This window comes from Carlito syrichta, unplaced genomic scaffold, assembly GCF_000164805.1.
Source record: "Carlito syrichta isolate Samal-C Ts95f unplaced genomic scaffold, Tarsius_syrichta-2.0.1 Scaffold305756, whole genome shotgun sequence".
In the NCBI taxonomy this organism is placed as follows: Eukaryota; Metazoa; Chordata; class Mammalia; order Primates; family Tarsiidae; genus Carlito; species Carlito syrichta.
In genome coordinates this window covers 850091-876135 of record NW_007249852.1, presented here as the reverse complement: position 1 = coordinate 876135, position 26045 = coordinate 850091, and the positions used below count along the sequence as shown (strand labels likewise).

The 26045-nt window shown below is 38.1% G+C and overlaps 1 protein-coding gene across 8 annotated transcripts in view; it reads left to right on the top strand.

Moving 5' to 3' along the window:
• The window catches only part of NCOR1 (nuclear receptor corepressor 1), a 147778-nt gene that overhangs the window by 67109 nt on the left and 54624 nt on the right, over positions 1–26045 (top strand). For all 8 annotated transcript variants that reach the window (XM_021714775.1, XM_021714774.1, XM_021714772.1 and 5 more), the window contains 4 exons: positions 7167–7293; positions 13418–13970; positions 15586–15715; positions 22426–22621. In XM_021714775.1, the coding sequence (XP_021570450.1) occupies positions 7167–7293; positions 13418–13970; positions 15586–15715; positions 22426–22621 (1006 nt within the window). The remainder of the gene's footprint in view (positions 1–7166; positions 7294–13417; positions 13971–15585; positions 15716–22425; positions 22622–26045) is intronic.

The window sequence follows — 26045 nt, the reverse complement described above, 5'->3', positions numbered from 1 at the left end:
CCCGGCCACCACAGCCTCGACTTGCTGGGCTCCGGCGATCCTTCCGCCTCAGCCTTTCAAGTAGCCGGAATTACAGGCATGCGCTGCCACACCCGGCTGATTTTTTTTTTTGATTTATTGTAGAGATGAGGTCTCGCCAAGTTGCCCAGGTGGGTCTCGAACCCTCGGGCTCGGGCAGTCCACTCACCTTAGCCTCCCAAAGCGTGGTACTTACTGTTTCTTACATAGAATTTGTTGTTTTTGAACTTCAGAAATTGATTTTAACAGAAACTCTTCTGTATTTTATATTTGTATTTATTACATTTGCCTATAAAAGCTATGCTATTTCTGTATTTACTCCTCAAGGAGTAGTTTCTATTTGTACCAATGAGAATTCAGTACATTTGAATTACTGTAGACTGGTTTTACACAATAAAAAATCATTTTGTAGTTTTGATTGAAAACATAGTTGGAGTTCTGTTGATGATGTTGAATGAATTGTTTTGGCATCTTAAACAAACATTTTTCAGCTGGGTGTGGTGGCTTACGCCTATAATCCCAGCACTTTGGGAGGCCAGGGTGAGAAGATTGCCTGAGCCTGTGGGTTCTAGACCATCTAGGCAACTTGGCAAGACATCATCTCTAAAATATATTTAAAAATTAGCCAGGCGTGGTGGCGCATGCCTTTAGTTCCAGCTACTTGGAAGGCTGAGGTAGAAAGCTCACCTGATCTCAGCAGGTTGAGACTGCGGTGGCTGTGAGAGTGCCACTGCACTTCTGCCTGGGCGACAGAGTAAGACTCTGACCAAAAAGTAAACAAAACCATTTTTCTATCAGCCTACGCAACATAGTGAAACCTTATCTCTACAAAAAATCAAAAAAATTAGTGGGGCGTAATAGTGCACACCTGTAGTCCCAGCTACTTGGGAGGCTGAGGTGGAAGGATCACCTGAGCCCAGGAGGTTGAGGCTGTGATGACCCATGATCATGCCATTATACTCCAGCCTGGGCAACAGGGAGACCCCACTCAAAAAACAAAAATATTATTCCTGAGACAAGATTTCATGGAATGAGTACTAAAAACCAAAGAGTGTAAGATTATTGAAAATTTCTTATTAAGGAAGTTTTAGTGTAGTGGTTCTCAAAGTCCATAGAGCTTTTAGAAGGTTCCGAGATTTCAAAACTAGTTTCATAAAAACATTAAGATATTATTTTTTTTCACTGTGTTGATATTTGCATTGATGATATCAAAGCAGTGATGGGCAAAATAGCTGGTGACTTAGTAGACATCATGATAAAGTACCAAATTATGCTAGTACTCACTGTATTCTTCCTCTCTGAGCATTTACAGTTTTTTCTTAAAATGCCAGTTTCATTTAAGACTGTCCTTGATGAAGCAGTAAAAATTTAACCACAATGCTTGAGTACATGTCTTTTTAATACTGTGTGTGATGAGATTGGAAGTATGCATAAAGCCCTTCTGGCCTATACTGTAATATGAGAAGGGACTCCCAAAAACTGGCATTTATTTTTTAAAAATTGTGTGTATTCTTACATGTTTAAACTTGTTACCTTCAAAGTACTTTCGGTTTGATGCAGTACGCCTAATTGAGACGCTTTTTCCATTGCTCAAAATGGTTTTTAAACTCGTCAATTTTGATGCCTTAAGTGCTTCTGCTGTTTTTTTGTTTCATCTCTTCCACATTGGCAAAATGTTTCTCTTTGAGGACTTTTTTCATCTCTGGAAACAAAAAAGTTGTTTGGGGTGAGATCAGTGAAGAGAGGGGGTAGGGCACGGGGATCATGCCATTTTTGGTAAAAAACCATTGAACACTCAGTGAGTTGTGGGCAGGTGTGCTCATAAATGAACCATCATGAAGTGGGCAAATGTGTTGAAAGACTCTCCAAAAAAAAAGTTCTCTGAAGCAGAATACAGCCTCTCACAGCAGTGCTAGCTGGTACACGATGCTGATGAGCTCCTAGAACACTTATCTAGCAGGGGAAGCCTGTACTACAAGGGGCCTGCCCTCCAAAAAGTATGTTTTTTTTGAGAGGGTCCCCTCATATTATGGTTCTCTTGTGGAAGAGTACTTTGGCAGTTGTTTGAGTTCTAAGCTGAACTAAACTCCCTTTTAATTTGGACCATCATTTTTAGTTGAAAGAATGGCAAACTGTGGTTTTCCAGACTTGGATATGTGGCAAGATATTTTCTTGGAAATAAATGAATGAGACTGTCTTTCAAAGAAAACAACTGATAGTGTTTGTTTGCCACTTTTAAATTTTGAGCTTTTTTTATTTTATTTTTTTGAGTCAGCATCTCCCTCTGTCACCCAGGCTTGGAGGGCAGTGGCAAGTTTACGACCACCGCAACCTCGACCTGCCAGCCTCAGGTGATCCTTCTGCCTTAACCATCCAAGTAGCTGGAACCACAGGCATGCACCACTACGTCCAGCTAATTTTTTTATATATTGTAGAGACAAGATCTTGCCATGTTACTCAGGCTGATCTTAAACCCCTTAGCTCAGGTTATCCTCTTGCCTCAGCCTCCCAAAGTGCTGGAATTACAGGTGTGAGCTATCCCATAAATTTTGAGCTTTTAATAAAAGAAACAAGAATTTTGGTAAATGTGTATCTCTCCCCATGAGCTTAACACCTTTTCATTATAGACTTTTCTGATGAGATGAGTGTTAATAGCAACTGTGATATTTGCTATTGTATAATAAAATGCATCCAATTTTGGAAAACCTACTTAATTTAGTATTTTCCAAATAACCACTTCATGATATTACTAGTGAATGTCATGCATTGGTAAAATATTTATAATATTTTTTAAAATACCAAAGAATGAGATAGATATATAGATTTTAAAACAATAGAGGATGAAATTTTCCTGATATGGTTTTAGATTTCACATTGTAACTAACCTTTAAGAAGTTATACTTGTTGAGTTTTAGTACAGTTTCAAAGAATAATATCCTCAAGTATCTGAAAGCTCTGTTAAAATATTATTTCCATTACCAACTACATGTTTGTGAGGCAGGTTTTTTTCATATACTTCAAGCAAAAAGACATTGTGTCTACAGATTAGATTACATGTGGAAGCACATTTGAAATTGTGCTGTTTTCTATTAAGCCAGGTATCAATGAGATTTCCATAAAGGTAAAACAATGCCCTGTTTACAATAAGTTATTTTTTGTTTTGGAAAATAGTATTTTTTAAATTAAAAAAATATTATTTATGTTCACATGTAATGAGCTTATTATTTTTCCAGTACTCTTTCTTGTAATATTATCGTTATTTTTAATGAGTTAAATATTTTAAAACACTTTCAATTTTAATTTCTAGTATAGTAAATATCTTTCTATCTGTCTGTACATCCCTCATAAAGGAAAGCTCTTTGAGATTTTTATGCTTTTTAAGAGTGTGGTATCCTTAGACCAAGAAATTTGAGAATCATTAAAGAGTGATAGAATGGATAATGAAAAAGCAGATATTTAAGCTAAGATTTGAACTTATTAAGAGCAATCAAAGTATAACATTGACTGATTTTAAAGAAAATATACAAGTTAATAATAACAGTGTGAAAGTTACAAATATGTTTTAGCAACCAAAACATTAAAAATAATTGCTGACAAGGTAAAAGACAACTTAATGAGATACTATCCAAAATGTTGGGAGAAAGTCAAGTAAACATGAATCAGGTATGTTTTGAAAATATAAATGTTAGACTGGGCGCAGTGACTCACGCCTATAATCCCAGCACTTTGGAAGAGGTCATAGTGAGAGGATTTCCTGAGCCGGGTTCAAGAGCAGCCTGGGCAACTTGGTGAGACTTCATCTCTACAATAAATCAAAAAATTAGCTGGGCATGGTGGGATGTGCCTGTAGTTTCAGCTACTTGAAAGGCTGAGGCAGAAGGATCGCCTGAGCCCAGCAGGTTGAGGCTGCGGTGGCCATGAGCATGCCACTGCACTCCAGCCTGGGCAACAGTGAGACTCCTACTCAAAACAAACAGAAGCAAAAAATATAAATGTTGTATTAGTCATGGTTCCTCAGGGAAACAGAATCAATAGATATGTGTATACACGCAGACTGATGCACATACTACACACACTCTAAGAGGAAGAGAGGAATTTATTTAAGGGTTTGACTCATGTGATTGTAGAGACTTGGTGAGTCTGGAGTCTGATGGGGTAGGCTGGCAGGTGGAAATGCTGGGAAAATTTGCAGTTGGAGTCCATAGGCAGTTTTCCTGGCAGAATTCCTTCTTACTCTAGAGACGTCAGCCTTTTTATTCTATTAAAGTCTTTAATTAATTGCGTGAGGCCCATCCACATTTTGGTATATATTCTACTTTTCTCAAAGTATACTGGTTTAAATATTAATTTCATCCAAATATCCAAAACTATACTTGCACAGAAACGTTAAGAATAATGTTTGGCCAAATATCTGGGCACTGTGGCCCAGCCAAGTTGACACATAAGATTAGCCATCACAGACTTTTTCTTTTCTTTTTTTTTTTTTTGAGTCAGAATTTCACTCTGTTGCCCAGGCTGGAGTGCTTTGGCACACTCATGGCTACCACAGCCTTGACCTGCTGAGCTCAGACTATGCCTCCACCTCAGCTTTCTAAGTAATTGGGAATACAGGCATGCACCACCACACTAGTCTAATTTTTTTTTTTTTTTTTTTAATTGTAGTGACAAGATCTTGCCAAGTTGTCCAGGCTGGTCTCGAATCTATGGTCTCAGGCAATCCTTTTGCATATGCCTCCCAAAGTGCTAGGATAATAGGTATAAGCCACCACGCCTGGCCACAAACATTTGTAAAACTTTTTTTTCTAATAATTTTAACTGTAAGTAAAATAATAAGGACAGCAGGTTTAAATTATTTATCTAGAATCTTTTATCTTTTAAAAAATCAAGAAAACATGGCGAGATGTGTAATATTTGTCAAATTTCAGAAGTATACATTTCCATATATTTGTATGTATAAATATATATTTTGTATATATTTCTGTATATTTGAATTATTACATTAAATTAATAAATACTATCAAATAGAGAAGAAAATGCTTGAAGGTGTAGTAGATTATCGCATGTAAACGTAAGGATGTTGTACGGTAGTGATACAAAGCTCTCTCTCTTCTTTAGTTACTAGTGAAAGGACCAAACAGAATGGGTTAATATTGACAAGGGAAGAATATATGCTGGGTACTGGAAAAATCTGTATAGTAGCTATTATTTAATGCTTGAAAATATTGTGATAGCTTTCATGGAATCTTCTGAAAGTTGTGTCCTGTGTCTAGCTGGGATTTCTCCCTTGCATTCTTGCTAGGAACATAGGCATGGATTTTTTAGCCTAGTTCTGTGACTCTGATATTGGAAAATGATTGTTTATCTTGATTTAATTAATGTTTTAGGTTCCATCCTAAATATCATCCATGCATATAAACTAAAAATAATGACTAGTCATACTGGTAATTTTTAACAATTGAAGCAATAATATATTTTTCTGTCAATGAGGAGTTTTGCTGGGACAGGCTAAAAGCTGAAATGAGATAAAAACATAGATTCTGTAAGGGGCACAGAACAGAGAACCACTAGGGGGTAGGACTGCCAGAACCCTGGGCCTGCAAACACAGGAGACATTATGCCTTCTATTTAGTAACAGGAGGTTATCAATATGATGTAAGTAGCTAATGTCTTACATTTAAATACGTACACATAAAACCTTACAGATATGTAACCCCAGGAGAAGAACGGGCAATTTTGCATAAATATATAGTTTGTTGTTGTTTTTTGATAGAGTCTCTCTGTATTGCCCAGGCTAGAATGCAGTTGCATGATCATAGCTCACTATAACCTCCAACTAAACTCACACAATCCTCCTGCCTCAGCCTTCTAAGTAGCTGCGACTACAGGCATGTAAAGCATGCCTGGCTCATTAAAACAATTTTTTTTGTAGAGTTGGGGTCTCGTTATGTTGTCCAAGCTGGTCTCAAACTCCTGGTCTTAAGTGATCTTCCCACCTCAGCCTTCTAAAGTGCTGGGATTACCAGTGTGAACCTCTATGCCTAGCTAATGCTATTTTTCCTAAGAGAACTAGTTCTTATTAAGAATAAAAGAACTCAGTGGTACAAATAAATTCAGTGGTAACTTTAGTGATAAGTTGTTACCTATAAAACTGCAAAATTTTTAATCTAGAGAAGGAAGTATATTGCAGCATTATGAGTACCAATAATTGAAAATTACCTGCCTTAACATAAGAACATTTTTAGCCGGGCTCGGTGGCTCAGCCTGTAATCCCAGTACTTTAGGAGGATGAAGTGAGTGGATTGCCTGAGCCCACGGGTTCGAGACCCGTCTGGGCAACTTGGTGAGACTTCATCTCTACAATCAATCAAAAATTAGCCAGGCATGGTAGCGCACGCCTGTAGTTCCAGCTACCTGGAAGGCTGAGGCGGAAGGATCGCAGGAGCCCAGCAGGTCGAGGCTGCAGTGGCCGGGAGCGTACCACTGCACTCCAGTCTGGGTGACAGAGTGAGACTCCAACTCAAAAAAAAAAAAGAACATTTTAATTGTATGTCAATATAGGGATCATGAATAAAAAGTTTGAAGAATTTATAGCAGTGATCAGTTTGTAGCTACATTAATTTTTTAAAAAATAGTATATACAATGAGATAGGTTATATACAACTATCCTGGTTGTTTCCTTATATGTATAAAGATTTATATACATGTATATGCATCTAAGAGATTGGAAGGAAGTGTACCAGTATACTTAAAATTGCTAGCTGTTGGAATTATGAGCAGTTATTTTTATAATATGACTTTATGTCTTTCACATTTCAATGTATATACCACCTTAATTACCAAATAAATGCATATGTTATTTTTATTTAAAAGGTACATTATCTGGAGTGGGAGAAGAGCATAGAGATTTATGATTTTTGGCTATTTGTACATGTTTAGTGATGAATAGTTCCAAAAATGGGTTTGATGTAACTTTTGATCAGTTGGATGAAAGTGAGCCATCTACACAAAATCCCTGGTAGTGGTAATCCATAGATATTTATCTGCACCTTAACCAGAACTAATGAGTGTTCTACATTAGTTCAGAAATGATTTTTTTCTTTTTAGTGATTTAAATCATAAATTGATTTAATATTGTTTACTCCTTTAAGACTTCACGAAAACCTCGTGAAGAGCGAGATGTATCTCAATGTGAAAGTGTTGCTTCCACTGTTTCTGCTCAGGAGGATGAAGATATTGAAGCCTCCAATGAAGAAGAAAATCCAGAAGATAGTGAAGGTATCTCAGAATCTTAAATTCAGTTCTGATTTCTGCTGTCCCAAATATGTACTTTTTTGCTTAGTCATTTAACTAGAAATTGCTTTACTAAGGAAATAGTGCATCATTGTTTTCATGACTAGAGACTTCAAACTTGAACATAATGTATTTATTCATTTAATCAACAAGTATTTATTTATGTAGCACCTAACATGGTGTAGGTGTTACAGCCAGAAGATTTTTAAAATGGAAGACCTGCTTCAGACACTAAGTGCCAACATCAATAAGTTGTCTGTGCATCTGTATCATTGTGACATTTATTTGCTCAATTAGTATCATCACTTATGTTTCTCTATTTTATTGCCTTGAGTTTGATTTATTTTCCTGTTTTTACAGAGATTCACATATATAATTTATGTTTTCATGTAAAAAGAAGTAATGGCCTAAAAGCACCAGTAGAAAAAAAAAATTAACCCAAGAAACTTAAGAAAACTTAAGAAAAGAAATAGCTGGGAATGGTGGCTCATGCCTGTAATCCCAGCACATTGGGAGGCAGAGGTCAGAGGATTGCCTAAGCCCAGGGTTCAAGACCAGCCTGGGCAACTTGGTAAGACCTCGTGTCTACAATAAATTAAAAACAAAAAATTATCCTGGCATGGTGGCATGTGCCTGTAGTTCGAGCTACTTGGAAGGCTAAGGCAGAAGGATTGCCTGAGCTTGGCATGTTGAGGCTGCTGTGGCCTTGAGCGTGCCACTGCAGTCCAACCTTGGGTGACAGAGTAAGACTCCAGCTCTATTAAAAAAAAAAAGAAGAAGAATTAAAGAACTTTTTGTCACAAATCAATGGCACCCTCCTGGGAAAGTAAATATTTTCTTGAGTTTTTGCTACAGAAAAAAAAAATCTATTTGAGTTTGTGTTACTATTATAGTTTCTGTGGATTTCTTTTGTAAAATCATCACTTCTGATGTGAGGATTTTCATAATGCTTTGAATAGTTCTTTATATGTTAAACCTGGTCGGTAGTATTTGGTATATGCAAATATTTTCTCCATCTTGTTTACTATTTGTTTCATTTTTGAATTACTATTTTTAAATTTTCTGTGTAATTAGAGCTGTATGTCTTTTCCTTCACAGAATCTTATATTTTATACAGGCTTAGGAAGTTCTACTCCCTCCAGGTTTAGAAATACTAGATTTTGGTATTTTTTCCTACAGATTATTGTTGTTGTGTTTCAATTATAAAACTTGTTTTGAAGTGTGTTTTAGCTTTGAATATCCCTAACCCCAAATTTTTCTGTGTGGTTTTTGTGAAAAATGAGATTATCTTTACAAAAATAAAGAGAATATTGGAACAAGCGGACTTTGGGGTGCTACAAACAATGGAAGACTGTTTGGTGTGTTTATGGTACTTCAAAGAGGTCATCAGAGTTCATTCATTTTAATAAGTATGTGTCTGGTAGCTAGTATTCCCTGGGGTTATAAATGTAAGTGAAGCTTATATCTAACTCCCTGGGCTGCCCTGGCAGAATACTATAGACTGGATGATGTAAACCATAGAAATTTTGTTTTTTCAGTCTTGGAGGCTAGAAGTCTAAAATCAAGGTTCTGGCAGAGTTGCTTTCTGTTGAGAGCTCTTTTCTGGCTTGCAGATGGCCAGCTGCCTCCTCACTTTGTCCTATAGCCTGTCATCTGTGTGGGTGACATTTTTCACTAACTGTAATTGCTGTCCTATATTAAGACCTTTCTACATGTGAGGTACTTTGCTGAGTTTTTGTTTGTCTGTCTTTTGTCAGACTTGTATATCTAACTCACTCATTCAGCACTTCCATTCAGATGCTTAAGACCAACTTCAAACTTAATATCAAAGCAAATTTGTTTCTTTTTCACCACAAGCTGTTTTCCCTCTAGTCTTTTGCTATGTCAGTAAATGTTACTTTGGTAACCTCTCCATCCCCCATGTGCAGTCCATCAGTGAATCTTGAAAACTTTTCTTTACTGTCTTCAGAATTGGATCCCTGTCTCCATTGCTCATTACTGCTACCCTGGTTCTACGTGACCGTCTTCTTCATTGCAGTAGTTTTTTTATTTGTCTCTTGCTTCTTTTTGTTCCATTCTATTTTTTCTTCCACATAGCAAGCAGCCAGAATGATCCTTATAAAATATGAATCAGATCATGTTTCTTGACTACTTCAAATATTGTAATGCTTCCTCATCTCCTTAAGCCCAAGTTCTTGTGAGCCAGGAAGCTCTGGTGAACTAACCTTTGTACAACTCTGTGAACTTCTTGCCAGCTGCTTTTCTGTTTGCCCCACTCTGCTCCAACCACATTGTCCTCTTAGTTGTTTCTGAGCCAACCAAACCAGACTTCAGGGACCTTTGCACTTTTTAATCCTAATCCCTGTACTTGGAAAGCATTTCCCCAAGATGTGCCCAATGTTCATTCTCTCGTTTTTTTGAAGCCTGTGTTCAGTTATCACCTTACTCTATAATACTGCTTTTCTAGTTTTGTTATTTAGTCACTGCACTCATTACCACCTGATAAAGCACATATTTTTTGTTTATTTTCTATTTCATACAAAAATTCAGACTCCATAAGAACATCTGCTTTAATTTTTTTTTTTTCACCTCAAACAGTTCCTTATACATAGTAGATGCTTGGTACATATTTGAATGAAAGAATGAGTTTGTAGAGGTTTTTTTTGTTTGTTTGTTTTTTTAACTTTTGTGTATCAAAATTTTTTTTCCCAGATAGTCTGGGAACTTTTGTTTTTATTTTTCCATGCAAACAATATATATGTAACTTTATAGCTTCAGAGTTTACTATTTTGCTTAAGATATTTCCTAAAGTTGCATATATCTTGTACTAAATTATTGAAAGGATATAAGATGGAGTCAGTATACCTAATGAACAGCCAGTTTAACACTGCCTTGTTCTGTCATGTTTTTCTAGCAATTCACTTTAATTTACCCTCTGATCACTAGCCAAGGACAGAAACAGTTTCTCAGAGGTAGCTATTGATAATTGCCTTATAACCTTGCTCCCAGCTTGTTTTTAAACAAGGTAACCTAATCAGCCCCTCATGACCTTCATGATACAGACCCCATCAACATAGCAGCAGTCATGTGACTGACTCACCCATCTGCCTGGCATCCATCCATCGCCTGACTTCAGTACCTGTGCTTGCCCTCTGTGAGGATGTGGAACAGACCACCACCCAATCACCTTAACGATCTGCCCCCATCAAAGGGAAGGAGGCTTTCAACTTCAAACATCAGTCGCCTTTGCTTTGTTAAACTCTGGTGTGTTCATATGGCTCCTTGAGCTGTGACTGCCATGTTTTTTTTTTAGCTTTGGCACCCTTCCCTACCTTGGGGGAAGTGAGTCTCTTCTCTCTCTCTAATTTACTTTCTAAATAAACTATATTTTTCAATATAACTTCTGTGTAATTCTTTGCATCTTTCACGTAGTACTGGATCGCAGACCAGACACAGCCCCCATCAGGCCTGACCTAACATTTTGGAGGCCCTACTAGGATTATAATTTAACATTTTGGAGGCCCCCGCTGGGATATCATCCTAACAATTATCTTCAATTTTTATTTCATGTGGCATTCTTTTTCTGTATAGCATAAGATAGGGCCCATGCTTTTCTTCCAGACAAAGTCAGGTCTGGCAGAACTGTTGTACTAAATAAATCATCTTTTACCAAATGATTTAAAATACCACCTTTAATATATCTTAATTTCCCATATATGTTAGGATATATTCCTGCACATTGTCTTTTGTACCACTGATCTATTTTGTCCATCACTGTGGCAATTCTAAATATGTTTTAATACATGGGCTTTATAGTCAGTTTGAATATCTGGAGAGGCAAGTCTTCTCTCACTCTTAATACTTTTTGTAACTTTCTTGGATTCTTCTCAAGGACTTATTATTTTATATAAACTCTGTTTATCTAGTTTAAGAAATTTTTCTTCTGAACCATTTGGGTTCTCATTGGAAGTGTATTAATTATATATGTTAATTTTAGGGGAGATTTAAATTTTTATTTTGTCTATTTTAAGAAAATAATCTAAAAAGCTAATGCTACGATGAACATCACTGTATACTGTTTATAATAGCGGCAAATTGGATGTAGCCCAACAATCCAATGGTAGAGGACATGTTAAATAAATGTAATGCCTTTTCCCAGTCACTCATTAAACTTTATAATTCAGCCAATATTTGAGTCTACTATGTGCTTGGCACAGTGTTTATCACAAGTATTTAAATGGTAATCAAAATATATTATCTCTGTCCTTGTGGAGATTATAGCCTAGTAGAAATAGCAGCTAGGAATCGAATAATTATGAATAAATATAAAATTGTAAATGTAACCAGTACATGTGTTATAAGAACTGTACTTGCAAAATAGAACTTTGTTAAGGATGCCATAGAAACCTTTTTTTTTTTAACTACAGACAGTATGACTACACGTAGAAGACTTTTAAAGCATGTGATGTTTGAGCTGATATCCAAAAGAAAAGTAGGTGAAGGAGCCTTTCAGGAAGGGTTAATGGCATGTACCACATACATCTCTGTGGTAGAAAGTGTATGAGGCATTCAGAAAACTAAAAGAAGGCTGGTGAGACTTGAATACAGAGAGCTGGGTGCAAGATTAAGCTGAAGAGGCTGCCAAAGGCCCACCAAACAGGGCCTTGCAGGCCATGCGGACAATTTTAGAACTTTATTCTAAGAGTAATTGGATTCCACTGAAAAGTTATAAGAGATAATACAGAGAGGGATAGAGTCAGTTATCATACAATTTTACTTTTTTTTTTTTGAGTCTGGTCTCTGTTGCCTAGACTGAAGTATAGTGGCACATGAGTAGCTGGGACTACAGGCATATGTCACCATGCCTGGCTAATTTTTAAATGTTTTTTTTGTAGAGACTAGGTCTCGCTATATGGCCTAGGCTGGTCTCAAACTCTAGGCCTCAAGCAGTCCTTTCGCCTCAGCCCTCCAAAGTGCTGGTATTACAGTTGTGAGCCACTGTGCCTGGCCAAATTTTACATTTAATAAGCTCTCTCTTACTTTTTTGTAGAGAATGGTCTGAGGTGGAAACTGAGAATAATTGGTTTTGGACTAGAGTAGCAGCTGTGAATTTGAACAGATTTAAGAAAAATGTTTAGAGAGAAAATGAGCCTTTTCTAGGTAGGATATGGAGGGTAAATGAGAGAAATGTTTAAAAGATGACTCGTAGGTCTCTGGTTTGCTTAACTGGATAATCAACACTAGACAATAATCTGTTTCAGGACTCTTGATTACAACTGGTGCAGGAAATATTGAATTCGTGATTCCTGTGATATATCTAGATAAAGATGTTAAAACCATTAAAATTATATTTATAAAATGATACAATGCGAGGGAAAGACCTGTGTTACAACATTAAATTTAAAAGTCTATGAAATATTATTCTAGAGCTTTGCTGTCCAATGTGGTAACTACTTGACACAAGTGGCTATTGAGCACTTGAAATAGCACTTGAAATTGGTTAGTCCAAATTGAGATATGCTGAAAATGTGAAATATACATCAGATTTTGAAGACTTATTACCAAAAAAGGTAAAATTATCTTATTAATTTTTGTTAGTTACATGTTGAAATGATAATATTTTAAAAGTATTTGGTTAATAAAATAGCTTAAATTAATTTTACCCTTCTCTTTTTTAATGTGGCCTCCAGAAAGACTAAAATTACTGATATGATTTACATTTTATGCCTATTGGACAGTACTGTTCTAGACTGTCAGCTCAACTGAGTGAAAAGAAATTCACAGAAAGAGGCTTTTAGAAATATGCCAGAATGTCATCATTTTTGGGAATCTTTTGTTTAATTTTGTTGTTCTGTCTCTTTTCAAATTTCATGTAAATCATTTTTAGCATTAAAAGCTTTTATACATTCAGTTTCGACAGGTAAAGACAATTTGATCTTTCACATTCATACTCTATAGAAAGCTTAAATTTTCCCAGTGGCTGTAAATAACTTTATGAAGTCATCAAAGGAGAATAATTCGTCCTAAACAACCACTTGCAAGCATGGTTTCTGTCACGACCTGAAACATGTTCATTATCAGATTTTTATGCTGTATCATTATCTTTAAGGTGCTGAAAATAGTTCTGATACAGAAAGTGCTCCTTCTCCTTCACCAGTTGAAGCTGTCAAGCCCAGCGAGGACAGCCCTGAAAATGCTACTTCTCAAGGAAACAGTGAAGCGGTGGCTGAGCTTGAGTCTACCACTGAAACTACATCTGGTACATCTCCCTCCTCAGCAGTTCCAAGTACAAAACCAGCTGAAAATGAAAGTGTGGATACCCAGGTAAATGACAGCATCAGTGTTGAGACAGCACAGCAGATGGACGTAGATCACCAGGAGCGCGGTGCTGAAGCTGGTTCTGTTCTTGATCCCTCAACCACTACCAAAGTAGACTCTGTGGATGTTGAAATGAGGGTGCCAGAAAATAATGCATCTAAAGTTGAAAGCGATACCAAAGAAAGAGACTTGGAGCGAGCCAGCGAGAAGACAGAGCCTAGAGATGAAGATTTAGTGGTGGCTCAGCAAATAAGTACCCAAAGGCCTGAGCCCCAGTCAGACAATGATTCCAGTGCCACATGCAGTGCAGATGAAGATGTGGATGGAGAGCCAGAGAGGCAGAGGTGAGGCTCGATCCTTAAGTACTACCCTGTACTTACTCTGCTGGTGACTCACTGAATCAGAGGATGGTGCCGACTGCAGAGATGACACATATATAAATAGTGGCAAGTTACAGGTCATCTGTATGATTTTAATATCAGGCTAGATGCTGTTTATCAATTTAAATACCAAACAATGATTGTGTGATTGTTTTATTTTAATGATATCAATTATATAATTTTGTTATAAGTATTCTATATGATAGCAAAAAAGGGAATTTCAGCTAACAGAATTATAAATAAACTACAGATGACTGTTGTGACTGAGGATGACAGTACTTTTAAAGGATAACCATTCTAAGAGATGAATTTGAGAGTAGTCTTGAAATTCAGACATTTCTTGTACAAATATGGGAGTTTCTGAATGACACCCTAAAGTCTACATTCCTTCAAACTATTGAAATAACACTTTCTGTTTACCTCTTCAGTATCATCCTTTGTTATTTAGGTCATATGTAAATTGTTTAATATATTCCGATTTTCTTACCAACTTATATATTTAAACATGTTTACTTTCCCCAGCAACTGTGTCAACTTTGGGAAATAAGGTCAATCCCTTAAGACATGACACTAGTATGTAATTTCCCCAAGATCATATATTGTGTTTTTTAAATTGAAGGGTAGATATTGGAAGTGAGTGAAATAAGATAGCAGAGACATGGGACATGTGCCTGTGTGAACAAAGGATGGCTGCTACACATGTAGCAAGTTGCTGATAGTTTTTGTATTGTCGATTCTTTCCATTTTTTGTGAGAAAACAGAAGTCTGGAATTTTGGATGAAATTCTAAGTTGTAAAATCATGGTGGCTTATTCAGATGTTTAAAAAAATACTCTGTGATCCCAGCAAAACATCCAACAGGTGTACTTTTTAACCTACATTAGTATGTTAGGGAGGCTGAGGTGAGTGGATTGTCTGAACCTGCGGGTTCAAGACCCGCCTGGGCAACTTGGCGAGACCTCATCTCTACAATAAATCAAAAATGAGCCGGGCGTGGTAGCACGTGCCTGTAATTCCAACTACTCGGAAGGCTGAGGCGGAAGGATCGCCGGAGCCCAGTGGGTAGAGGCTGCAGTGGCCAGGAGCAGCCACTGCACTCCAGTCTGGGCGACGGAGTGAAACTCCAACTCAAAAAAAAAAAAAAAAAAAAAAAATATATATATATATTACTCATATATATATGAGTAGCTGGTACCACAGGCATATATTACCACGCCTGACCAGTTTTTGGATGTTTTTTGTTGCCTAGGCTGGGGGGCTGAATATTTCTGTTCTTTTTTCTTTTTCTTTTTCTTTTGAACATTTCTTAGTGATGTTTGTTCAGACTGTTTTGTTGGTTATATGTAGATATTAAATTCAGTTCAACCTGTAAGTCAATATCAGGTTTCTTTATTTGGAAAATTAGCACTGTTAAGTTCCTTTTTCCTTGCTTGTCAAGTATAAGGGTTAATGTTATATATATGTGTGTCCATGTGTGCATTTGGATGTAAAACATATCAACTTAAAAGAAATTATGGTGATTGTATGTTTGAAGTCTTAAATAAAAATGTGTTTATCTTTTTTAAAATTGCCAATTGCAGAATATTTCCTATGGACTCAAAGCCTTCACTATTAAACCCCACTGGATCTATACTAGTCTCTTCCCCGATAAAACCAAATCCACTGGACCTGCCACAGCTTCAGCATCGAGCTGCTGTTATTCCACCAATGGTAAGCTTTCAATGTAAGAAAAGTTGGAAAAGAACTTTTTAGATGTGTGTCTTCTAGTCTTTGTTTCTTGATTTTAAAAGACATGGTAAAAAAACACATAACCTGAAATGAATCATCTTAATCAATTTTAAGTCAGTAGTGTTAAGTATATTTACAATGTTGGGAAACAGATTCCCAGAATTTTTTTTATCTTTCAAATCTGAAACACTATACCATTTAACAACAATTCCCAGCCGGGCTTGGTGGCTCAGCCTGTAATCCCGCGCCTTTGGGAGGCTGAGGTGAGAGAATTGCTTGAGCCCGCGGGTTCGAGACCCGCCTGAGCAGCGAGACCTCATCTCTACAATAAATCCAAAAAAAAAATCAGCCGCGCATGGTAGCTCATGCCTGTAATTCTGGCTACTCAGAAGGCTGAGGCGGAAGGATCGCCGGAGCTCAGCAGGTCGAGGCTGTGGTGGCCGGGAGCGGCCACTGCAGTCCAGTCTGGGTGACAGAGTGAGACTCCAACTCAAAAACAAAAACAAAAAACAGCTCCCCTTTTCCCCTCCCTCTGGCCATTATTAACCGCTATTCTACTTTATGTTTCTATAAATTTCACTACTTTGGATACTTGTGAACTATTTTTACCACAACACTTCTGATACCAAATGTATGAGTTTTTTCCTCATACCAACCAGTTCTCCAATTCTCTGGATAAATTAGCACCGTTAATTACCAACTGAGTGTCTTACAATTCAGTTCACTTCATTTCTGATACTACCCTGAGTTATCATCAGATCCTACAGATTCAAGGGCTCAGTCCCACAAGATTGCCACTTCAGATGCCAGTTGTGCAAGTTATTGGGTCCCCATTACTATCCAACTTCTACAAATAAAAATGAAGTTTCCCTCAGCGCTCTCCATCATGCTCCATGATTTGCTAGAATGGCTCACAGAGCTCAGGAAAGTGCTTTACTTACTATTACTGGTTTTACTATAAAGGATACAACTCAAATTCCCAAATGGAGGAGATGCATAGGGCAAGGTATGAGGAGAGGAAACGAAGATTCCATTCTCTCTCAGCCTGCCATCCTCCCAGTACCTCCATGTGTTTCACCAATGTGGAAACTGTCTGAACTCTGTTATTTAGGGGTAATTATGATCATAAAGCTTCATTAAGTAGGCGTGATTGATTAAATATTTGGCTATTGGTGATACGTATGTGAACCTCTAGTCCCTCTTACCTCCTTGGAGGTAAGAGTGTGCGGAAGGGGGCGTAGGCTGGGCTGAGTGGAAATGAAAGTTCCAGCCCCCTAATCATGCCTTGTTGTCTTTTGGGCGGCCAGCCTGTGGCAATCTAGAGGCCCCCAACCACCAGTCATCTCATTACGACACAATAGATACTTTTATGGCTCTGGAAATTCCAAGGATTTGGCACAAAGTCATTAGGATAAAGACCAAATATTTAATGTTTATTATACCACACTACCTCATATAGATGAAATCATATAGTATTTGTCTTTTTGTGACTGATATATTTAATTCAACATAATAACCTCAAGTTTTATCCATGTTGTAGCATATATCAGAATTTCTTTTTTAAGACTGACTAATATTCCACTGTATGTCCATATCACATTTTATTTATCCTTTCACACATTGATGGTCAAATGGGTTGCTTCTACCTCTTGGCTATTTTGAATAGTACTGCTATGATTAGTACTTGATTTTAGTACCTTGTTTTTTCTCTCATATCTTCCTGTGTTGGACTTGGGTTAGGCAGTACTATAGCATATGTAAGAGACAGGTAAGAAGTAGCTGAATCTGATTTTGTGGAAAAACTCTTTCATGTAACCAAAGTTTATATCCTTAGTGCTTTGCTTTTTCAAATGAATTTCTTGTGATGATTGATTAAAATGGTTATTTCCAATTAAGAAACAAAAAAAGAAATATGTTTCACCCCTAAATATTAGTAAGTCTTGGTTCATTTGTAACTATAGCAATAAGGAGCTCTAAATCGGTAGTAAATAAATATGTAGCTAGGTTTTGATTATTTTGAAAGAATTACAGAGATTATGACTAGTTTCAGTATATAATTGTCTAGTTTGTTTATATTTTACCTCAGTAATCTCTACAAATCTGACTGCCTTTTGATACTGAATTTCAATCTTGGGTATTGTTCAAACTTTTCTTTGTCGTTTTTTGGTTTTTGTTTTTTTGAGTTGGAGTCTCACTCCGTCGCCCAGACTAGAGTGCAGTGGCTGCTCCCGGCCACCGCAGCCTCGACCTGCTGGGCTCCAGCAATCCTTCCACCTCAGCCTTCCAGGTAGCCGGAACTACAGGCATGCGCTACCACGCCCGGCTAGGTTTTGATTTATTGTAGAGATGAGGTCTCGCCAAGTTGCCTGAGTGGGTCTCGAACCCACGGGCTCAGGCAATCCACTCACCTCAGCTTCCCAAAGCGCTGGGATTACAGGCTGAGCCACCAAGCGGGGCGGTTTTTTGTTTTTATGTGTCTTGGTCTCACTCTGTTGCCCAGGCTGGAGTACAGTGGCATAATCAGGGCTCACTGTATCTTCCAATTCCTGGGCGTGAGCCTCCTGCATCAGCCTTCCAAATAGCTGGGACTACAGGTGTGTACCACCACACCCAGCTAGTTAAAAAATTTTTTTTGTAGAGACGAGATCTTGCTGTATTGCTTTGACTAGTCTCTAACTCCTGGGCTCTAGCAATTCTTCCACCTCTGCCTCCAGAAGTGCTGGGATCACTGCACCTGGCTGAACTTTTCTTATATTCTAGCTCTTGGGTTTATTTTGAATATTTATTTATTCATTCATTCATTTAAAACTCTTTATTTAAAATTTTGTTTGTTTTTCTCTCTCTCTCTCTCTCTCTTTCATCTACTGTCTAAATAAACTATATTTTCCAATCTAAAAAAAATTGTTTCCTATCGCAAATGATAGTTAAGGGCACGGGATTATAGGCTGAGCCACCGAGCCTGGCTAAACATATTAATTAATTGAGTCATTCAAATGGGTGCTTACTGAATGAATAGTTTAAGATAGAACTCTTTTTTTTTTGTTTTTTGGATTTGGAGTTGGAGTCTCACTCTGTCACCCAGACTGGAGTGCAGTGGTCACTCCTGGCCACTGCAGCCTCAACTGCTCCTGGCCACTGCAGCCTCGACCTACTGGGCTCCGGCGATCCTTCTGCCTCAGCCTTCCAAGTAGCTGGAACTACAGGCGTGCAATACCACACCCGGCTAATTTTTTGATTTATTGTAGAGATGAAGTCTCACTAAGTTGCCTAGGTAGGTCTCAGACTCGCAGGCTCAGGTAATCCACTCACCTTGGCCTCCCAAAGCACTGGGATTACAGGCTGAGCCACCGAGCCCAGCTAAGATAGCACTCTTAATACTGTAGGGAATAATTATATATTATTTTCTCTGACTTCAAAAAACTTAGAGACTAATCTGGATAATAAGGCATAGAGCCTGCCTGGGTATGGTGGGGTTCATGCCTGTAATTCCACTGCTTTGGGAGGCTGAGGTGGGAGGATCATTTGAGGCTAGGAATTCAAGACCAGCCTTGGTAACATAACAAGACTCCATCTCTACAAAAAAAAGCAGTAAAAGATATAGAAAAAAAAAATAATAAAATTTTTATTGAGTTAAAATGAGATGTTCTATTAGGTTTAAAAAAAAATGCTGAGAGTGTTTCAGAGGAGAGGGAGCTGCTTCTTCATTAGAAACTTAAAGATTCCACATAGGAAATAATATTTTGGTTGGACCAAAACAGTTCATTTGTCTTTCTAGCAAATTAGGAAAACGCTATGTTTACATGTAAGGCAAAGCACAAAGGCAAGAAAGTTATGTGTATGTTTTGGGATCAGTGAAAAATCCTACCTGTGGTGGGAGGAAAACTATGCAAGTCTGTCTCTTTCTTCTTTTCTTCTTCTTCTTTTTCCTGTCAGGATCTCACTCTGTCACCCAGAGTGAAGTGCAGTGGCACAATCCCAGCTTGCTACAGCCTTGACTCCTGGGCTCAGGCAATCTTCCCTCCTCAGCCTCCTTAGTAGCTTAGACTACAGATATATATTACCACACCCAGCTAATTTTTTTATTTTTTATTTTTGTAGATATGAGATCACTATGTTGCCTAGGCTGGTCTTGAATTCCTGGGCTCAAGTTATCCTGCCTCAGCCTCCCAAAGTGCTGAAATTCCAGGTTCAAGTCACCATGCCCAGCCTAAGCAAGTCCTTAGATAACAGATTCTAGAAAAATGTCAGATCTCTAGGGCTTTCTAGGACTGCTGGTTATTCATGTATTTAACCATGGACTGAAGTAAATAACTGTGGGGTCATTTATTTAGTATTGAACAAAATAGCTTGGATTGTTTCTTTCATGAGGTGAGAGAGACAGAAAAAGAAGTAAACAAGTCAACAGACATAAGAGCAAATTATGGCAAGTGTTGTGTACTATTAAATAAATGAATAGGCTACAAGAGGGGAAATAGGGAGGGAGTCACCTTGTTTTATTGGATGTTTAGGGGGTGGGCATGCTTGAAGGAGGAACAATTCATTTCTGTCCCAAAGAGAATTGCTATGTTAATGAATTGGTTGTGGGAGGGGAGGAGATTGATGAGGCAAGGATGGTTGCCAAGTTTCTGGCTGAAGTGGCTGATGTTTCATTTCTAAGATGGAGAGTACTGAAGGAGAAGCATCAAGTTTAGAAAATTAAGTATAAGTTCTAAACTGTTTTGCTATAACCAAGTGAAGTTGTTAGGTAGGCAGTTGTTGACAAAAAAGCCATACTATGTAAAATATTTAAGGAGGTTTATTCTGAGCTGAATATGAGTGACCTTGGCCCAGGGTACAGTCTTAAGGGGTCCTGAGAACATTTGCCCAGTGTGGTTGGTTTACAACTTTGTTTTATACATTTTTAGGGAAACAGAAGTTATGGGCAAAGGCATAAATCAATACGTGTAAAATATACATTGATTCAGCCCAGAAAGGCAGGACATCTCGAAGTGGGGGGGGCTTATAGGTCTTAGGTGGATTCAAGGATTTTTTGATTGGCAATTGGTTGAAGAGGTTAAGCTTTGTCTAAAGAATTTTGAAGTCAGTAGAAAGAAGTGCTTGAGTTAAGATAAGTAGGGTTAGTTGGGCTCGGTGGCTCAGTCTGTAATCCCACACTTTGGGAGGCTGAGGTGAGTGGATTGCCTGAGCCCGCGGGTTCGAGACCTGCCCGGGAAACTTGACGAGACCTCATCTCTACAATAAATCAAAAAATGAGCTGGGCGTGGTAGCGCGTGCCTGTAGTTCCAGCTACTTGGAAGGCTGAGGCGGAAGGATCGCCGGAGTCCAGCAGGTCAAGTCTGCGGTGGCCGGGAGCGGCCACTGCACTCCAATCTGGGCGACAGAGTGAGACTCCAGCTCAGAAAAACAAAAAAAGATAAGTAGGGTTGTGGAAGCCAAGTTCTTGATATGTAGAGGAAGCCTGTAAGTAGCAAGCTTCAAAGAGGTGGAAACATCTCTTCTAGGACCTTAAAAGGGTGTTAAATCTCTCCTCCTAGGTCTGGGAAGACCTAGGGGAAGGAGATTCTCTACATATGCAAATTTGCTAAAGAGGTGACTTTCAGGGCCATTCCAAAATATGTTAAGTAAATATGTTTTGTAGTAAAATATATTTATTTCCTTTAGGGCATGCTGTCTGTCTTGTGATGCTATACCAGAGGCAGGTTGGGATTTGGTATCTTATTTGTACAGTGTTTTATCAATCTTATGATCTCTATTTTAATGTTGATGTTAGTCAGTTGTGCCTAAAACTTCAAAAGGGAAGGAGAATAAGGAGGCTTGTTGGTCCTCCTTTCCTGTCATGGTCTGGAATTTAGTTTTTTAGGTTTCCCTTGGTCAAGAGAGGTGTTCGTTCATTTAGTAGGAGAGCTTGGAATTTTATTTTTGGTTTACACAATTTGAGTGTGGAACTTGGAAAAATTGTCTTAGAAATAGAAAATATATTTAGTCATTAGCATATGGATGACATTTACATCAACAGAAATGAATGTGGTGTCTGGTGAGGGACACAGAGATGAGGGGTATGACCCAGGGTCAAGTCAAAAGGGACTTGGCCGTCATAAGTTAGAATCATACAGATGTGTTTGTTTTTTTTTTTAACCTGATATTGAACATAAGACACATGTGTTTTAATCTCTGATTTTGATTTCTTTTATCACAGCTTTTGTGATTTATATTGTGTTCAATTCTGAAAGAAACTACTGTATCTAGAATTTTATGCGTTATTCTTGACAATTATTTTGATTAGAAAATGGTAAAATCAGCTTGACAGAAATAAGCGTTACCTTTAACAGGTAGTAATAATAATTATTATTATTATTTGAGTTGGAGTCTTATCTCATTCTGTTGCCCAGGCTGGAGTGCAGTGGCACGCTCATGGCCACCGCAGCCTACTGGGCTCAGGAGATCCTTCCATCTCAGCCTTGCAATTAGCTGGAACTGCAGGCGTGTGCTCCCACACCCAGCTAATTTTTGTGATTTATTGTAGAGACACAGTCTCACCAGGTTACCCAGGCTGGTCTCAAACCCCTGGGCTCAGGTAGTCCTCTTGCCTCAGCCTCCCAAAGTGCTGGGATTACAGACTTGAGCCACCAGGCTGGGCCAGTAATTATTATTACATTGATCCTTGTCGTATTTAGATTTTCTTTTTCCCATAGGTTTCTTGCACCCCATGTAATATACCCATTGGAACCCCAGTAAGCGGCTATGCACTCTACCAGCGACACATTAAAGCAATGCATGAATCAGCACTCCTGGAGGAGCAGCGGCAGAGGCAAGAACATATAGACTTGGAATGTAGAAGTTCGACAAGTCCATGTGGCACATCCAAGAGTCCAAACAGAGAATGGGAAGGTAGGTAGATAGAGCTTAAAATAATAACAGATAGAGCTATCACCTCAATAACTTTTCTGAAAGGAAACATAGCTAAACCTCAAAGTAATGCTTGTGCTTTGTAAATTATCAGAATATCAGTTGATTTGTTAATTTGTCCCTAACAGATAAAATTCTTTAAATTGATCTCAAACTATTAAGGAATGTTAGTATTATTGGCTACTAAAGGGATAACATTGTTATTATTATTATTTTTTATTTTTTTTTCTGAGTGGGAGACTCACTCTGTCGCCCAGACTGGAGTGCAGTGGCCGCTCCTGGCCACCGCAGCCTCGACGTGCTGGGCTCCGGCGATCCTTCCGCCTCAGCCTTCTGAGTAGCTGGAATTACAGGCACATGCTACCATGCCCGGCTAATTTTTTGATTTTATTGTAGAGATGAGGTCTCGCCTGCCCAGGCGGGTCTCAAACCCGCGGGCTCAGGCAATCCATTCCCCTCAGCCTCCCAAAAGCACGGGATTACAGGCTGAGCCACCGAGCCCAGCAGGGATAACATTTTTAATAGCATTCTAATTAATGTGAATTTTCTAATATTCATATTTATGCTGGGAGACTTTACAAAAGACATGCTCCGTTCTTCTGAATTTTCAGAGCAAGTGAAAATTTAGTGCTGTCCATTACATATGACAGTGTAATATTCTAGTAGCATGGAAAACAACATCGTATAGTAGATTTTGCCAGTTGAACTCTGGTTCAACCCTCACCTTGGCATTTGCCAGTTGTGTGGCCATGGGCAAGTCATTTAACCTTTTATAGCTTTAGCTTTCTTGTCTATACAGTGAAAATAATAATATATATTTACATTGCTAGGATTGTAAAGTCAGAAGGAATGAGCATTCCGTATTGTTATATAACACATGACTTGCCATTATTATTATTATTTTTTTGAATTGGAGTCTCACTCTGTCGCCAAGACTGGAGTGCAGTGGCCACTCCCGGCCACTGCAACCTCGACTTGCTGGGCTCTGGCGATCCTTCCACCTCAGCCTTCCAAGTAGCTGGAACTACAGGCGTGTGCTACCATGCCTGGCTAATTTTTGATTTATTGTAGAGATGAGGTCTCCCCAAGTTTCCCAGGCGGGTCTTGAACCCTCGGGCTCAGGCAATCCCCTCACCTCAGCCTCCCATAGGTGTGGGATTACAGGCTGAGCCACTGAGCCCGGCTGACTTGCCATTATTTTGTGTATAATATAGCCATATTTTAATATACTAATTAGTATATTACTACTGTATATGCACAGTATAATAGATACTAAGGAAATACCTGTTATTATTATGTCACTGTTATTATTTTAAGTAATAGATTTGAGTTGGTGCATGCTGTTTTAGTTGGTGTGTGATATACTCCTGTTTTCCTAAAAAATAAAAAAAAAAAAGAGGCCAGGCGTGGTAGCTCAAGCCTATAATCCCAGCTTTGGGAGGCCAAGACGAGAGGATTAATTGAGCCCGTGGATTCGAGACCAGCCTGGGCAACTTGGCGAGACCTCGCCCCTACACTAAATCAAAAAATTAGCTGGGCATGGTAGCGCACTCCTGTAGTACTACTTGGGAGGCTAAGGTGGAAGAATGCCTGAGCCCAGAAGGTCAATGCTGGGGTGGCTGTGAGTGTGCCACTGCACTCAGCCTGGGCAACAGAATGAGACTCCAACTCAAATAATCAAAAAAAAAAAAAAAAAAAGAGAAAAGGGGTGATTTCTAAATTTTAATAAATTCTTCTGACATGAATAGAAGAATTGGTATATGTTTTGTGGTCGACAGTGAACTTATGGTTTACTTATATGCCACACTGTGCTTAGAATATAAGAACACTAAAATTGTCCATGAATGACTCTGAAGACTCTTTGCAGTACTTTATGCAGATAAGAGCTGTTAGCTTTAGAATGTCTTGCATTCCATCGGCTATTTAATATAAAATAGGAACTGATTTTGCTGATTCCCCACCTCCAGCCCAAATCACATCAGTAATGAGTGATTAGTTACATGACACACTGGACCTCTTACATTAGAGTTTTAAATGTAAAATTGTTCTTTTTTTTTTGGTTTTGAGTTGGAGTCTCACTCTGTCGCCCAGGCTGGAGTACAGTGGCTCACTCACAGCCACCCCAGCATTGACCTGCTGGGCTGCGGTGATCCTTCCACCTCAGCCTTCCAAGTAGCTGGAACTACAGGTTCGTGCTACCATGCCTGGCTAATTTTTAATTTATTGTAGTGGTGAGATCTCGCCAAGTTGCCCAGGCTGGTCTCAAACCCGCAGGCTCAGGCAATCCATTGACCTTGGCCCCCTAAAGTGCTGGGATTACGGGCTGAGCCACTGAGCCCAGCCAAAGTTATTAGTATTTTAAACATAAATCTTATGCTAGTAAAGACATGAATCAGAATGATAATACCCACCTAGGCATATATAGGTGCTAAATGAATATTTCTTGAATGAAGGTAGAAATATTGATACATTTTCACCTTTTACTGTATTGCATCTAGAGAATCCTTAATCTCTGCTTCTGTAAATGGTACAACATGAACTCAGTAATTATATGTTGAAGGAATGAATTATAAAATGAATGGCATAATGGAGATTTTTTTCATGTTTCACCTATAGGATATTAATGGACTTATGAGAGGTATTTGGAGAATTCCAATTATGAGGAAATCTGTCAGTGGAAAATGATTAATTATAGGATAATGTAAAAATCTGTTCATCTTTTTCTTGCATAAATGATTTAGGATAGGTTTTATGAGAAAGAAGTAAAACTTGGAAAAATGACATTCAGGTTAGATATTGTTTGTTGAACATATGTCAAAGCATAAGTAAGAGTATTAGTAGCATCTGGGTCCTTTTAATATGGATATCGTATTGCTACATATTTTGAAATCTCAATTTTTTATCTTGGTCTGCTGTCTAAAATGAGTTGTATTTGGGAGCTGAAGAGACTGAACCAGGCTAGAACCTAAAATTCTAAGATTTCAAGATGTGAATTGCATATCTCTATGATCAGTCATATTAATCCATGTGGTTTAAATTTCAATGGTATCCTAATTTTTAATCATAATGTATTGATCTTAAAACCAAACTTAGTCATACTTTTGATTATATGACATCAGGAATTTCACAGTTTGGATCAGGATGATACTATGAAGTGGGACAGTTGGTTACATTTTATCCAAAGATTATTTTGTTTTAGCTAATCTAGCTAGTATATTCATTCAGTAAATTATTTAACAAGTACCTAAAGTCTTTCCTTGAGTTTTTAGCTATCTTGTATTTCAGTGTATATAGTTCAGTGTGTATACTCTTCTAAATAACATGTAAATGTTTGTAGATAGGTTGTATCTAGAATGTTTAACACAAATATTTTTTGTTTGTTTTTTTTTTTTGTTTTTTTTTTTTT